Below are 15,156 nucleotides of genomic sequence, written 5' to 3' on the forward strand. Positions count from 1 at the left end.
TTTCTCTTTTTACCCATCACAACTACAACTGTGAGTAAGCCTTGCTGTGATGTGTCTGTGTACAAAGTTAAGGCTGAGGATGAGGAATGGGGGCTGGATTTCGAAGCGGGGGCAGAGAGTGGGTGGAGTGGCGATAGGGTCCTGCTCTGCCTCTGCGTCTGGGTTTCGTTGAAGAGCGCCAAGCAGCTCCAGTGGCGCCGGCTCATCTTGCTCTTGTAAAGCTCCAGTCCTCAGGCAGCCGATGAAAGGAGTTTGAAAGCTTTCCATCACAAGGCTGCCTTCCCATCTCCACCCATGGGAATCCTTCCCAGTCTCCCCTCTTGTTGCCTGGCCTCCACTCGTTTATCTACCCATCCATCCTGCCATCTGTCCATCTGGCATCCCCCCTGAACTTCCTGCTATGTTCCCTTGGCTCTTCCTTTTTCTTTTACTTCTCTCACAATTGCGAAAATAGCACCAGGTTAAAGCGGATCTTACACTTCCTTTGCACGTAATTGTGTCAAGTGAAAAAATGTCCAAACAGTCACGGGTCTGAACAGTTCCCAGGTTTCTAATTGCAGCGTGGGGACTACAGTAGCTTTTCAGGGGAGTTACTATGTGGTTTGGGGAGTTACAGGTGTTGGAATCTCTGAGGTCCTATCGAATCATGCTCGGGGCCTGGTGTGAGGTCTTACGAGGTCTTTTGTCAGCCTTATGAGACCTACTGTGTGGTCTCGGACTGACTTTGCGATGTGTGGTCCGCCAGCAAAAATTGCGGTGTTAAGTGTATGACGGTTGGAGTGTTGTATGTGCAGTGTGAGGTCCTTCGCTTTAACAGCTCCATGTTTTCCTGCTATGTTGCTGGAGAGGGGACCTGGCCTTTAAAGTTCAAGCCCTGATTGATGTGGTCTGGTTTTAATGAAACACAGTGGGTAGATTGGACATGCTCATTTACAGGGGGGGTGGAGAGGGGTGGGGGTGGGCTCGGCTACAGCTGGATTCTGACTTTCTCTCCGGGGCCGAACCTCTGTTACGTGAGTGCGACCGGCCCTTTTGTGACATAATAAACAAGCGACCCCAGAAGGGGAGACTCAAGGTTAAAGGCTGAGTCATGAGACTGGGAGGTGAAACAAGGTCAGTTCAGCTCCTGACAAGACCAGCGCAGCTCCTCTGGAATGCACTGTCATCAATGCACTCAGAAGGAAAACACATGTGCCAGCGACATCACTTCATACCGACCCATGAGTCAGCTGCATTTTTGGAATTGCTCTACATTTATCATTCTCTATGGTTTTTCTCAGTGATTAAGACCATTTTTCAGAAGTAATTGAGCTATATTTTTCTTTTTAGTGTACTTGTGACATACATAGAGTTGTGATGTGATTCTTAAATCTGGACATGACCCTGCTTTATGAGCTGGTAAAGACAAATTGGTCAAAATTGTTTTATATTTGGATTGATGAGTGATAATAGTATTTGTTTCTGTGGTGATAAACTATATATATATATATATATACATAAACTACTATATCATTTATGGTGAAGACTCAGAATTTAAAGTACTGATTCGACAGATCTATATCGGCCCCTTTTGTCTAAGAACTTCTTGGGTCTTAAGAGAATTTTCAGTCCTGAGAAAGTGGCTGTAAAATGTTTAGAAAATAACTGGAATGTGTTTGCCTGTAATAAGAGTGAAATGTGGTAATGCTATCCGTCAATAAGTACTTTTAAATTAAGTTTTAATTATGTTTATATACCCCCTCTCCCCCCACCTTTCTCTCTTTGAATCAAAACTTTTGATGTGAGTCAAAGATTATGTAAAACACCAAGCCGGACATGTACCAAGCAGTCTGCACATTAAAGTAAAGCGATCTCAGGTGGCTTCACACTTCACACTATATCTATTTAGTGGACCATTGACATTAATGTCGATTCAAATCAGATAAACAAACAAACTGAGACTATTAAGGGAATTCTGAGCTTAGGCAGCCACATATACAAGCCTGAAACAGGAGCTTTATCAAAGTGTGTGTGAGCTGGCAGGACCTTGGGAAAACACGATAATAAAAGATAATGGCAGAGTTATTGTTATTGGTAATCATGGTAAATGGGCTCTAGGGGTAGGTCTGGTGAAAAGAGTAGTAGGGGGTAAAGGGTTTAAGGGAGTGTTAAAGGGGGAATAAAAGAGTATTTGCTATGCTATAGGTTTGCTGAGGTTTTTTTCCTGGAAAACTTCAATGTTAATGATCATAATGTAAATCATTGACGTCTTTGGGTAAACATGGATGCCTCATGAGATTCTAAATGGAAACCAATTTCTACTTCTAGCACTTTAAATCCTTCAAACCTGCATACTTTTACCTCAGCATCACTAAGGGAATTCTTAACATTGTGAGAAAATACTGTTTGATTTCTAAACTCACTCCCACATTGATTTGTTTCCCCCGGCAACTTTATTTGCTGCCTGGTTTTCTGTGCATGACTTGAACACAGGAGACACCCAGATTGTCTGGGTGTCAATACTTGGGCCAATGGTTCTTTTCCTGTGTGGTGCAGTAGTTAGCCCTCACAACAAGAAGGTTCCTAAGGTCTCCATGTATGCAGTTAGCATTTTCTCCTTGTGTCTGCATGGGCACATGTTCGTCACTGTATGTCGCCCTGCGATATACTGGCAACCTCTGCAAGGTACCCCACCTCTCCCCACCATGATTCATACAGAATAAGCAGTGTAGGTACTGGATGGATGGACTGGACACCTTCACATGGTGGCAGAGAGGCATGTCCAGTTGGTACCACCACAGAAAGTCTTTGATTGTTAAGGTTTCAATCTCTCTGCTCCGCCTGGTGCCACCCTGTCTTCAAGAATAAGTCGAAGCTGAAAGCGTTATAATGTCTTAACTTCAAAGTCGGGAAAGAAACCAGCCTCTCCTTCCTATCGTCAATATATTACCACATCACATACAGAGTTACAGAAACTCGTTCCTGCAGGTCTGAATGGATATTCATGCTCACACACATATAGTAGCAAATACACATTGTAATAGTTAGCTCTACAGTATGTTAGGTTGGGTGTGTTTTGAGGAATGGGTGTTACCAAGTGTTAATCCTTAATAACAGTGCACAAAGGGAATACAAATGAACACAGACAAATGACTGAAGTCTTACTGGAAAAAGACGGCCAATGCTCAAGGGGCCCGGGTGTAAAGTGGTTTTAGACAGTGAGGCACTCGCCTCATTTGGTTCTAATTTAAATTAATATTCCCCCCACTCTTTCTTTTTCATTCTCTCTTTACAGTTTTCTTCTTTCTTCTGTGGCTGGGATCTGTCAGTTCAAACGAGTCGGACAAATGAGGAGGTTATAGAAGCCTGCAATTTTTCTCTTTAGAAATCAGAACACACAGTTAAAGTCACAGGACTGATTCATGCCTTTCCGTCATGTTATTTCTGCTTTGAAGCTGCATTAACAGGGACATTAATTCATTACAATCCTAACCCCAAAATGTATTAAACACCAAAACTAATGGTGCAAATCATTAATACATACAAATTGTATTTAGATATATGATATACAAACTGCAAGCCATCCATCCATCCATCCATCCATCCATTATCTGTACCGCTTATCCTTGGAGGGTCGCAGGGGAAAGCTTGAGCAATCCCAGCTGACACTGGGTGAGAGGAGGGATACACCCTGGACAGGAGGGCCAACATACAGGGACGAAGAACCATTCACTATCACATTCACACCTACGTTCAATTTAGAGTACAATGCAATACAAAGCTAGAAAATTATTGTCTTCTTTTAATATATTACCTTGTTTTTGTTGGGACATAATAGCTTATCAGTATTCTTAACTTAATTTTTTGTCAAACCAAAATGTTACAGTACAACTGGGGCTACTTCATTTACCATGAAGGTCATGCAACATGATCAAAAGCTCCAGAAAAGCTGCAGTAGCCCACTAAATGAACCTTTTCAGATAAGAGTTAAGCTTTTATTAAAAACTTCACAAGGATTCAGAAAAGATTTCCCTCAGAATTAAGCTGCTTATTGACGTAGTTTCAGTTTGTTCTGTCAAGTTTTAACCTCGGCTGCTTCTTTGCCTGTGATATTAATTTGTAGGAGCTGAACTGTTGGCGAGATGAGAGACGATAGATTCCAGTCCACATGAGGGAGCAAAATGTCTGCTTACCTCTCTGTTGTTGGATAGGCCAAACACACACACACATACAGATTAATACACTACAGATGATTACAAATACACATGCACACTTGAATTTGCATAATTTGCACACACAAATACATGTACACAGAAACCTCTTCATCTACACACACACACACACACACACACATGCACACACACAGTGTTCCTGACTGTGGATGTTGTGGGCTGCTGCACTAAGGGAGATTTATGAGGCTGGCTCCCTCTTGTCCTGTGTGTCTCCGACTTGATACTCTGGTTTCCACTCCAAACCTCAACTCAGCACAGAGACAGAGGGAGACGGAGGGAGTGGGAATGGAGGGAGGAAGGAGGACTGAAAGAGAAAAGGATATGTTTGTGTGTCCGTCGGAGAAGCCTGAAATAGGTAGAAAGAGGTGGAAGAGGAGGAGAGGAGGGGTGAAGGAGGAAGAGTGAGAATGATTGAGACTGAAGTGGATGGAGAGACAGATTGATAAGATGATGGAGAGAGACAGAAAGAGAGGGTGACGAAGAGTTTTGAAAGCTGAAGCGCAAAAAAGGAGAGGTTTAGAAATAAGAAGCACGTGAGAAAATGAGCTGTGCAGTTAATGTGGTTTGTCTGTGTGTGTTTGTGCATGTGTGTGTCTGTCTGTGTGTGTATGTGTTTGTGCATGTGTGTGCGTGTGTGTGCGTGTGCAGAGCCAGTGGGTCAGAGGGTGAGCGTGGCTCCATGTGTTGCTTATAAGCTGATAAAAGAAAACTGAGGCTGGGGGACCTGTGCCCCCTCTGCCTACTTTCTGTGAGAGTTGTGGGTTGTGGACTGCATTCAGGGTCAGAGGTAGAGGGAAAATCAGTCGGGGACCCAGGAGGATTGTGGTTTGAAACTCGTCTTGGAAAATGGTTTACAGATTGAGATAGGAAGCTCAGGTAGTACAGACGTCCACCCCGCGTCACTGAACACTGGAATGTAACAGAGGCACCATGAGAGCCAGTAAAAGGTTGCACTAATGTCGGTTTCTCACTTAACGTCTCTTCGTTCCCCACCGTCCCCCATCAGCTGACTGACAGTGGTTTACTTCAGCCAGTCAGAGTTAAAGTGTGTCCAGCTTAGGATCCGGTGAGTTCATTAGGAAACAGTCCAGGTTTCCATCCAGATCAAAAGACTCAACTACAATGTCTTGACTTCATCTGTGGATGTTCCTGTGTGGCTCATGGCCTGACAAGCACACACACACACACACACACATACACACCCACACACACACACACAAACTGATGTCTAATGAGCATGTGTTACCATCCAATATCATCCATCTATACATCCACTTAAGAGGATGTGTATATACAGTATGTTTGTGTAAGAGTATGAATATTGTCTTCTTTACCAGGAATCTGTCTGCTGTAGCTCACATATCTTGAGAACTGTGCATCTTATTGGCCTCAAACTTGGCATGTGTATTAATATTAATAACTACTATTGATAATATGAATAAACAAGTGACCAGCTTTCTGTGGCAGTGGCAGCTGGGACTCATCAACCTAAGCATCAACGGACATGACAACCAATTCGTAGTTCTGCGTACTGAGTCGAGAATAAACAGGTGAACGGCTCCTTGTGCAGCAGCGTTGGCGCAGCTTCAAGGTTCTGAGTCCCACAGCCAGTTTTCACTTTCTGCTGCTCAATGTCTACAGGTCACTTTTACAGTTTTCAACCAGCATTATCACAGGCCCATTCCAAACAGGCAGGTTTAAAACGGGCACTGCACAACAAATGATCAATGGCTGTCGTCAACACCCCCCCCCCAACTGACACACACACACACACACACACACACACAGCCAACCAACTCCCTCCATCACTATTCCAGATAAACATGGCGCCCGACCGGCGTGTGACTGAGAGAATGGGCCAACTGGTGGCTTCAGTGGCCAGGGGTCGCCCCCGCCTCTCTCCTCTCACTGGCTGGGTGGGTGGCATATGGCGGCCCAGACAGGGACCCCTTTGGTGTGACACGCACACACACACACACACACTCTGAGAGAGAGAGACACACACAGAAGGCCTGGAGCCACCCAGGCTGGGCCCACGATCGCCGTGGGAGACATGGTGTCACCAAGCCCCTGACAGAGGAGGGGTTGTATGTATGCTTGTGTGTGTGATCCCCACCTTTGGAAGCACCACCCCCCCCTCCTGAGAACATCGCGCGCACCCCCCCTCCAACGCTACCACCATCAAAATTAGAGAGATTTACCTCTGCGTGCACACACAACACATGGACACACACAGAGCCAACAGGTGGCAGGCCTTGCTCGGCGCAGCAGGCCCACTTCAAAGGTTAAACATACAGCGGACCGCCCACTCTTTCTCTGCCACTCTCCCAAGGGGGAGAGAGCGACAGAGAAAGGGAGAAGAAGAGGACAAGATAAAAGGGCAGACAGAATAAGGACTGTGTAAATAGGAGAGAGATAAAGGGCGAGTGTGTTGATGTGGCAGCAGGCGGTATGGTCTGTACCTGGTGTCCAATAATGCACACGGATTAAGCTTCAAAGTGAGATGTGTTTATATTTAAAGCAGAATGCCGACAGGGGTTTTCACTTTTTGACACGATGGCTTCTAACAGATGTGCACAACTTGGGCACCAGTGATCTTAGCGCAGACTGTAGCATATCACAGTGCCAGACAAAGTGAATCACCTCAGGACAACAGAAAACCATCTCAGCACACTCATCTAATCAAAAAGAGGAAGTTGAGGCTACAGAGGAGAGTGGATTACCAAAAACTAGATGACTCAACAGCGGAAGAATATTGTCTTGATGGTGGAAAATCCAAAGAACATAATTAGAATACCACAGTCCTTGTTGAATAACTTGCTGATCAGGTATGCTGCTTGTCAAATGCACATCTGTTGGGATCATCCATCCGCATCTCACTACCTTGGGAAATAAAGCGAAAGAGGATGTTTTTCACAAACTCTTACGAACACACCTGATACGTCTCTCGGGAAATCTTATCTGTGAAATACGATCCTGAAGAGCCTTTAGAAGCACTCTATTTGTTTTGTTGGTTATATAATCACGTGAAAGCCCCCAAAACAGTGCTGTGCACGTGCATGCGTTGCAGTGTGTGCAAGAGTGTGTATCCCTGAGTTTGTTGTGTTGCCATGCCAACTAGCGCGAGTGAGGGGCTACAGGTCCCAGTGTTGGCGTGGCCTCATGTTGCCTATAAGCTGATAAGAGCCAAACAGAGGGTACAGCTATATAAATTCTAGCAATGTTGCCCCCCCATCCTCTCTCTCTCCCCCCTCTCTCTCCCTCTGTGCGTCCAGCAGCCTGCCTGCTTCCAGCCTGTCTGGTGCCAAGACTCAGATTTCAGAATTTCCTTCTACAAGCCACATTTAGAGCAGCCAGCGTACTCTGTGTGCGTGTGTGTGTGTGTGTGTGTGTGTGTGTGTGTGTGTGTGTGTGTGTGTGTGTGAGTGTGAGTGAGTGATTTTGTGCAACTTTCCCCTCTCACTGTCTGCCTATCTGACCCCCACCACTATGTTTTCAGCGAGCACTGTCCCTCTGGTGCCGCTTTTTGCCTTTCCTGCGTCTCTATCCATCTTTCTACCTTCCTAGAATATGAACAAAGAGGAAGGAGAGAAGAAAACAAAAAGCATGTCACTTATTTTGGTAGTAAAAGTACATTGTTGTAAAATATTCTACTTCAATGCATTGAATGGATTTGAGACAAATATGGCTTTGTATTTGACCATATAGTTGCACTGTGTGCTTTTGTCACTTTGATATTACTGTATTGTTATTACTGACTGATAAAATGACTTCCCATGTGTTCATGTATCTAATTTGGCAGCTGAATGCTTACGCACACATGTACACCACACACACACACACACACACACACACATAAACACATGCCCGTAAATACCCCACTATGCAACATGCAACACAAGCTATGTGTAGCTTTGTGCTTTTGTTCTGTTGAAGAAACATTCACAGTTTAAACTTAAGATTAACATTATCTATATTTAATGAAGCGATAGCCAGAAGCATTTTTTCTGTTTATTTGTTACATTCTTACATCAAGCAGGTGGAAAGAACAAATAAATATAAAACTACAACTATGCAGTCTCATTGTTATCTCATCTCTGCTGTGTTTTACATTAGTGGGGACATCTGTTGCTCTTATTATTTCCATGTTTGATTTTGTATTATGTTATAACATAAGATAGGTTTTGATTTGTCTTAAATATTTCAAATATTACAAACTAGATCTTTAAGTTGGTCTTCTGTTAATGTTCAGTTAATGCTAATTCGGTCGCGCTAGTAGTTATTTCGCAATGTTGCAGATGTTATCATGATATAATAAGAACAACAAATAAAATGGTGGTGTTGATGAGCATGAAAGAAAAAATGTCTCTGATCCCACATCTGACAAAATTCAACCATCAGAACCGTACGTGTCTAATTCCTGCTGGAGATTTCATAGAGAGTCCATGACGATGCTCAAATTTGAATTTTGGAATCTAATACTATTGAGTCAGATGCTGTATGTGTGTGTTTCCATGGGTTTGTGTGTGTGGTAACTCCCACACTGCTGGCAACAGGTTGGATGGATTCATTCTTTCTTACAGTTCTGACCGGTTAGTGTACTTTATGTTGCAACATAAGATGGGATTTGTCAGACCAAGCAACATTTTCCACTCTGCTGCCACTTTTCAGCTCAGCTTTGAAGTGTCTCTGAGTTGTTCTTATGTGCATACTTGTGGCCGCCTTTTAGCACAAAAATCCCACTTCTGGCAATTTCTGCCATGCCGACAATTATTCATCATTTTCTTAAATCACGGGTCTTTCCCATCTTGACTTGTAGTCCAGCACTAAGTCAACGTCTAGACTCTCTCTGCACATTTTTAATATGTAGCCTTTGTTTACATGTGACTCACTGTCTGGAGGACCAGCCTGTTTGTGTAAACAGGCTGATACAACTAATAAAGCAGATGCCGTGTGACTGCATGTGTGCGTTTTGGGGGTGTTGAGTGTTACAGCGGGCTGATGCGAGCTCACTGTAGCAGACTGGGTGTATTTGATGTGGGATTATTGAGGGGCTACACATGGAGCCTGGCGACTTGGGTTTCCCAGAACAACTGCTTCCTGCTTCCCAAAAACTCGTCAAAGTGAGGGAGATTTTGTGACGTTTGTTTGTTGGCTGGTTTGTTTGTCAGCAAAGATTACGTATGAGACATGGGCCAAGAAAGAACAGAAAAATTAAATTATGGTGTTACATCAAGGGGCGTATCCGGGATTTTATTTAACATTTACATTGCGAGACACTGACATTTTCATTGACATATTCATTGACATAATTCATGGAGTTTGATGGGAAAACAATCCGGCATGTTTAGGGGACTGATTATAGGGTAGGGGGCATGTCATTGGGGAGTGACATCCCGATAGGATGCAGCATCTCTTTGAAGGCACACACACACCACGCCGCGCTACACACTATGTAATGTCGTCAGAGAGTGATGGGGCACCGTCCTGCCGACAGAAAAAAGTTGTCTGTTCCATCTCAGGCAAATAACAATAAGCCCGGGGCGAGATTCCAATGGGCTTTCTCTTTGAAATGAGAAACCGGCACACGCATTACAAATATATCTCTTGTTTTATCTTCCGGGCCAGGCCCATGGAAAAATTATTCCAAATACCTGCCGCACTTTATCTGGAACCCTGGAATAGGTTAGGCCCGGCCGGGAACACGAGGATGTCTAAAATAAGGCCTCTATTACGGGATGGAGTGGAGATGGAGGGGACAGAGCGGGAAGGGATGGGGATCGGGGGGTATTTTAGGTGTATCTGCGCTGTGAAAAAGGGCTTGTTGCGGGGGCTTGGAGCTGCTTTAAAGTCTACAATGTGTGCCGCTGTCAGCTGTTGTACAAATTGCATGTGCTGGGGGAGGGTGTGTGTATATGTGTGTTCGTGCATGCTCGTGGGGGCTCACACGTCCATAGCGGAGCGGGAGTATAAATAACATTTTTCCTACAGATGTTCTCACCTTGACAAATCTGTTCTTGGCCTGTGTGATACTTCTTGGCATATGGCACGATGGCCCAAACTAACTCAACCTTTATTTACTTTGCTCAACCCATCACTGCCCCTGCTCAAACCTTCACTTTTGAAGAACAACATTTACATTTGTGGTATGTAGCTGATGATGTTTTCCAGAGTGACCGATAACAAGCGAGCGCTTCTTAAGGACTGTGTGACAAACGGGTTGATGGCTGCAGCCACGGATTTAAATCATTCCTCATGTTGCTGCGTAGCTGTTTAATCATTAGGTTACGAAAAGATGTAACAGCTTGCATTCATATTGAATATGTGATAAACCTTATTTTCTTTTGGAAAACTCAGCATAACCTTTTTCGCTTTTCAAGAAATTGTGAATATGGAGGTCTATAGTCATACAGCAATAGAATACAGATTCAGAGTTGAGTCAAGGCCAGAAGAGAGGTGTTAGGGACAGAGGAGAAGAAATAAGAACGTGACAAGGACATAAAGGGAAGGAGTGAAAACCCTGGAGCGATAGAAGGAAGAGAAGAAAACCAGAGGGACAAGGGGGATGATAAATAGAGAAACAAGATCATAAGATGTTAAGAGGGCAGAGAGGAACAGAAGGAGGGAAAGGTGTTGAAATGTCCACCCTTTAGGAATTCATTTATCTCCCTGCCTCTGTTTTGTGGGACCCGTCACCGAGTCTGTCACCATCGCCTCTAGAGTCCTGATGACATTTCCTTCAGCAGTCGAGTGTGTGCGAACACCTCGTACCAGACTCACCCTCAGAAACTCACCATCATCTGCATAGTTCCCATGGCGGAACGGAAGGGGCCGGCATAGTCATCATACCAGTGATGCCAAGACACCAGTGACACAAGACGCTGATCTTTAAAACTCATAAAAAAGCACATGTGATGTTACAGAATAATCCTGGCGATGTGGTGACCAGGCTGACATTGACAGTGCAGGGTGACTCATTTGGCACCTGTGATTGAGAACTGATAATGCCAACATGGTGTCCATCTGGCAGGTCAGTGTAATTTATCACCATGCCGTAGACCTGTGGTTCCCCGCCATGTGTCTGGGTTGAAGATTGGGTGTGGGTTGTGGTATTAATGGGATTAATTTAATAATTTTTGAACAATGTTAATGTATCTTTCCTCTGAAAACTTGTATCTCCCTTTTATTAACTTGGATAATTACATACAACTTTAAATTTAGGGTTGGTTATTATCTTATTTGTTGAAATCCATAAAGTAACAAACACAACCAATCATTTCATTTGGATGAATTACTGACTGGAGTCTTCAGATGGAGAAACTTACACCAGTGAGGCAGACAGGACAGCCAGAAGTTAGTTAGCAAGTCCAAGAAAAGTTTCTAGCGGTTGTCAGACAGTACACGTTCATGTGTTTTTGGCCGTAGCTTTGACAACGAGTCCAAAAGGAGGGAGTGGGATGTATTGGTTCCATCTTTTCAAAGCGTAGCCTGCTCTTGCTGGCTTTTCTAGGATTACCAACCCTAGCTTTAAAGGGTTAAAAGAGCCTTAGATTAGTTGTTCACCATTCTCTGTACAAAGTGCATCATAATGAGCCATGAGTGGACGCTGCTCTGCGTAAAGTCATTACAATTCAACTACTTTCCTCAAATCTTAGTCTGTTTTCCAACTTCCTGCATGAATGGATTATAATTGAAACCCAGACTAAGTTTGGTTTAAACTGAGATTTGTAGTACAGGTGTAATTGAACCCAGGAATGGTCCTTCTTTCCCTTCAGGCTCTTTTTAGTTTTCCTTTCATCATAAAGCACAAATGCTCTTTGACTTATAGAAACTTTTATTCTAAATATTCAAATTTAATTAGCCTCGGCTGCTCTGTGTTTGTTTTATAGTCTGGCAAGTTATAAACACTTGAGACGAGTGGAAAGCATGAATACTAATTTGAGGTAAATGCCAAATTTCCATTCGCCCGACCATCACTGGGGCATCAGGTCACAAAGAATGTCTGAAAGTTCATAAGTAATAATAACTTTATAATAACATTGCTAATAAATTAATAATAACTTGCTCTGTTGAACTTGCATTGTAGCATTTCCACATGAGCCTTGTGATCTTTTCTAAAGTTGCAAACCCTCATAATGGACGAGGAGTGATCACATGGTCCACATGCTGTACGAAATGTCATGTTCCACTCACTCTTTAACCCACCTGTCTCTCCTCCAGGGCTGACTCTGCCAAGATGACGCAGCCCATGAGGGGCGACCAGGCCCTCCAGCCAGCCCCAGCCCGCAAGGCAGCCAGCCTGTCCTCGCCAAGCGCGGCTCGCCGCCTATACCGCAACTTGTCTGGAAAGTTCCGTGTGGGCACAAACCCCCCTGCCCTGGAGGACAGCGTGGTGTCAGGACGGGGAGGAGACAAGGAGAGGCTGCGCAAAACCACCATAGTAAGTCAGAGAGGGAGACGAGGAAAAAATAATAAGCCCAGGAACATTGTAGTCTAAAAATAGTCTGAGGAAACATATAGACTTGGACAGTAAGACAACGTCAGATATTAACATCACACGCATATCTATCTAACTGTTGTAGAATAAGTATATGGAGAGAGGCATTCTGGGTATGCATTCACTGATAAAATGTCAGAAATATAATATGAGATTATTATCAGCCATTCATTGTTACTCTGTTATAACTCAATGTGAACCATCTTTGTGCCACAGTTCCAGAGTAGTGAAGCTCTGTTTGAAGCAGTGGAGCACCAGGAGCTGGACTTGGTGCAGCTGCTTCTCTCCCAGTACAGTCTGGAGGAGCTGGACCTCAACACGCCGAACAGCGAGGGCCTCCTGCCCCTCGATATCGCCATCATGACCAACAACGTGCCCATGGCCAAGCTGCTCCTGCGAGCCGGTGCCAAGGAGAGTCCCCACTGTGAGTAGAGGATCACAATTCACCTGGTACATTCTGATCTGCCGGACTTCCACAAGTTCTTAAATTTCATTCATTATGGTTCCTGAAAGATCTTAAAAGTCTTTCTTTACTTGTTGAAACCTGCAGAAACCCTGATCTGATTTGTCGATCAAGCGGAGATGATTCACAAACTCCTTTTTTTTCTCTCACCACAATGGAAATAATAAGTATTTTTTGTTTGTTTTCCCTTAAGGATTAAAAGATTTAGTGAGGATGTCACATAAAGTTCACAATTATTACATTAACTTAATTAAATGAATTAAAATCTCTTCTCAGGTCACCAACACATAAACTCTGTACTAATAAGAGCCATGGTTCTGTCTTTTTATTAATTTATTAATCTAAGTTTTTACAGACCTTTACTTTTGTTTATATAACTTTGGCTTCCCTACAGGTGAGTCACACCACAGCAGATGTCATTTGAATCTTGTGTGATTTGTAGAAAAAGTCCTAAGTAACTTGTCTTCTGCCTAACACAACTTGTTCCCTTTCCGAGCTAATGATGCGAGTGAGGCCCAAAACCACATCTGTCACTGACTGACAGATCTTTAATCATTGTTTTCCCTTTGTAGATCTCAGTATTTAGCATAGCTCAGATGTGCTACCAGAAAATGTTTGTTTCAGCTCCAGCAGCAGCTCTGTGGGAATCTAGCTCCTATAACAACTGCATTAGTTGCAACCAAAGCTGCCACAGGTGTTGCCTAAAGCAACAAACCACCCCACCACCACCACCCACACACACACCCACACACACAAATCTCAATAATATGTTCTCCTACCATACACACCTGTAACACATTCATGTTAACAAACTCACACATTTCTTTCATGTTTTCCGCTGGCAGCAAAAACGCATAAAGGCGATGAAGGGCTGGTAACCATGATGCAATATTAGTCATCTTTGTAAGCACTTTTTCACTGTCTGTGATCTGCTGAGCCTCCGCTCCCTTCTTCTGTTAATGATTAGAACTCGCCAGCGAGGCTCCTACACTGTTTGTGTTTGTACTTGGGCAAACACACACACACACACACGCACACACACACACACACACACACACACTTCACTAGAGCTGAGCCAGACGTCTTATAAAGGTATCATTAAATTGAAAACACTTGAATGGAAAGTGGTGTTTACTGAAGTTTGCTCTTTGATTTTTGCTCTCTCTCCACAACCTAAATAGCTCACGAGTCCTGTTAGCGTGTGTGTCTGTGTGTATGTGTGTGTGGTCCAAATATTACTCATGTTGTGGGGACCTAAATGAATTACACAGTTGCATTATAGGGACTTGTCTTCCTTATGGGAACAAAAACCAAGTCCCCATAACGTAATCATTCAAATTTAAGCTTAAGATATGTTTATGGTTTGTGTTATGGTTTGGGTTATGGTTTGGCTTAGGTTAAGATTAGGATAAGGGTGAGGGCTAGGCTACTCAGTAGAAACTATGATTAAAGTTAGTGGAAAGATAAGGTTTTGGTTAAAATTGGGACAATCTCAGAGCCCATTGGCAATCGTCTGACGATGAATCAGCATCTGGGGGCAATGGCCATTATTTTGGGCTTCCAGTGTTGACAGCGAAGATCCGGCTCAAGTCTTTTTTTAAGTCTAGACGATGTTTGCATATCAGCCAATGTGCTCGGCCTCATCTGCTCTCCACACGGAAAAAGCCTGCTCAAAGGTGACTGGTCAAAGTAGAATCAGAAGACTTCATATTCACATGTAGAATCAGTTTACAGAGATTAAGGTAAGGATAACGGTTAAGGGTAGTAGAAGTTATGGTTCTCAGAGTGAGTCTCCAGGAAAAGTCATGTGTGTGTTGCAGATTTTTCCTTAAGTTTCAAACCCTATTGATTTGTATGCTTGTTTATATCACCCTGCTTGACTTCACAGTGTGTTTACGAGAAAGAAAATTGAAGTAACTTCATATTCACATTATAAATCACTTGACAGCTCTCAATAGGATAACCACTTTAATGTGCTGTTTAGG

General features: G+C 43.5%; 1 protein-coding gene across 4 annotated transcripts in view; it reads left to right on the plus strand.

Moving 5' to 3' along the window:
* ankfn1b (ankyrin repeat and fibronectin type III domain containing 1b) overlaps nt 1-15,156 on the plus strand; it is a 128,269-nt gene that overhangs the window by 93,620 nt on the left and 19,493 nt on the right. For all 4 annotated transcript variants that reach the window (XM_069518107.1, XM_069518108.1, XM_069518106.1 and 1 more), the window contains 2 exons: nt 12,432-12,651; nt 12,925-13,132. In XM_069518107.1, coding sequence (XP_069374208.1) covers nt 12,432-12,651; nt 12,925-13,132 — 428 coding nt within the window. The remainder of the gene's footprint in view (nt 1-12,431; nt 12,652-12,924; nt 13,133-15,156) is intronic.

Source organism: Paralichthys olivaceus, chromosome 21 (assembly GCF_024713975.1).
Source record: "Paralichthys olivaceus isolate ysfri-2021 chromosome 21, ASM2471397v2, whole genome shotgun sequence".
NCBI classification, from domain to species: Eukaryota; Metazoa; Chordata; class Actinopteri; order Pleuronectiformes; family Paralichthyidae; genus Paralichthys; species Paralichthys olivaceus.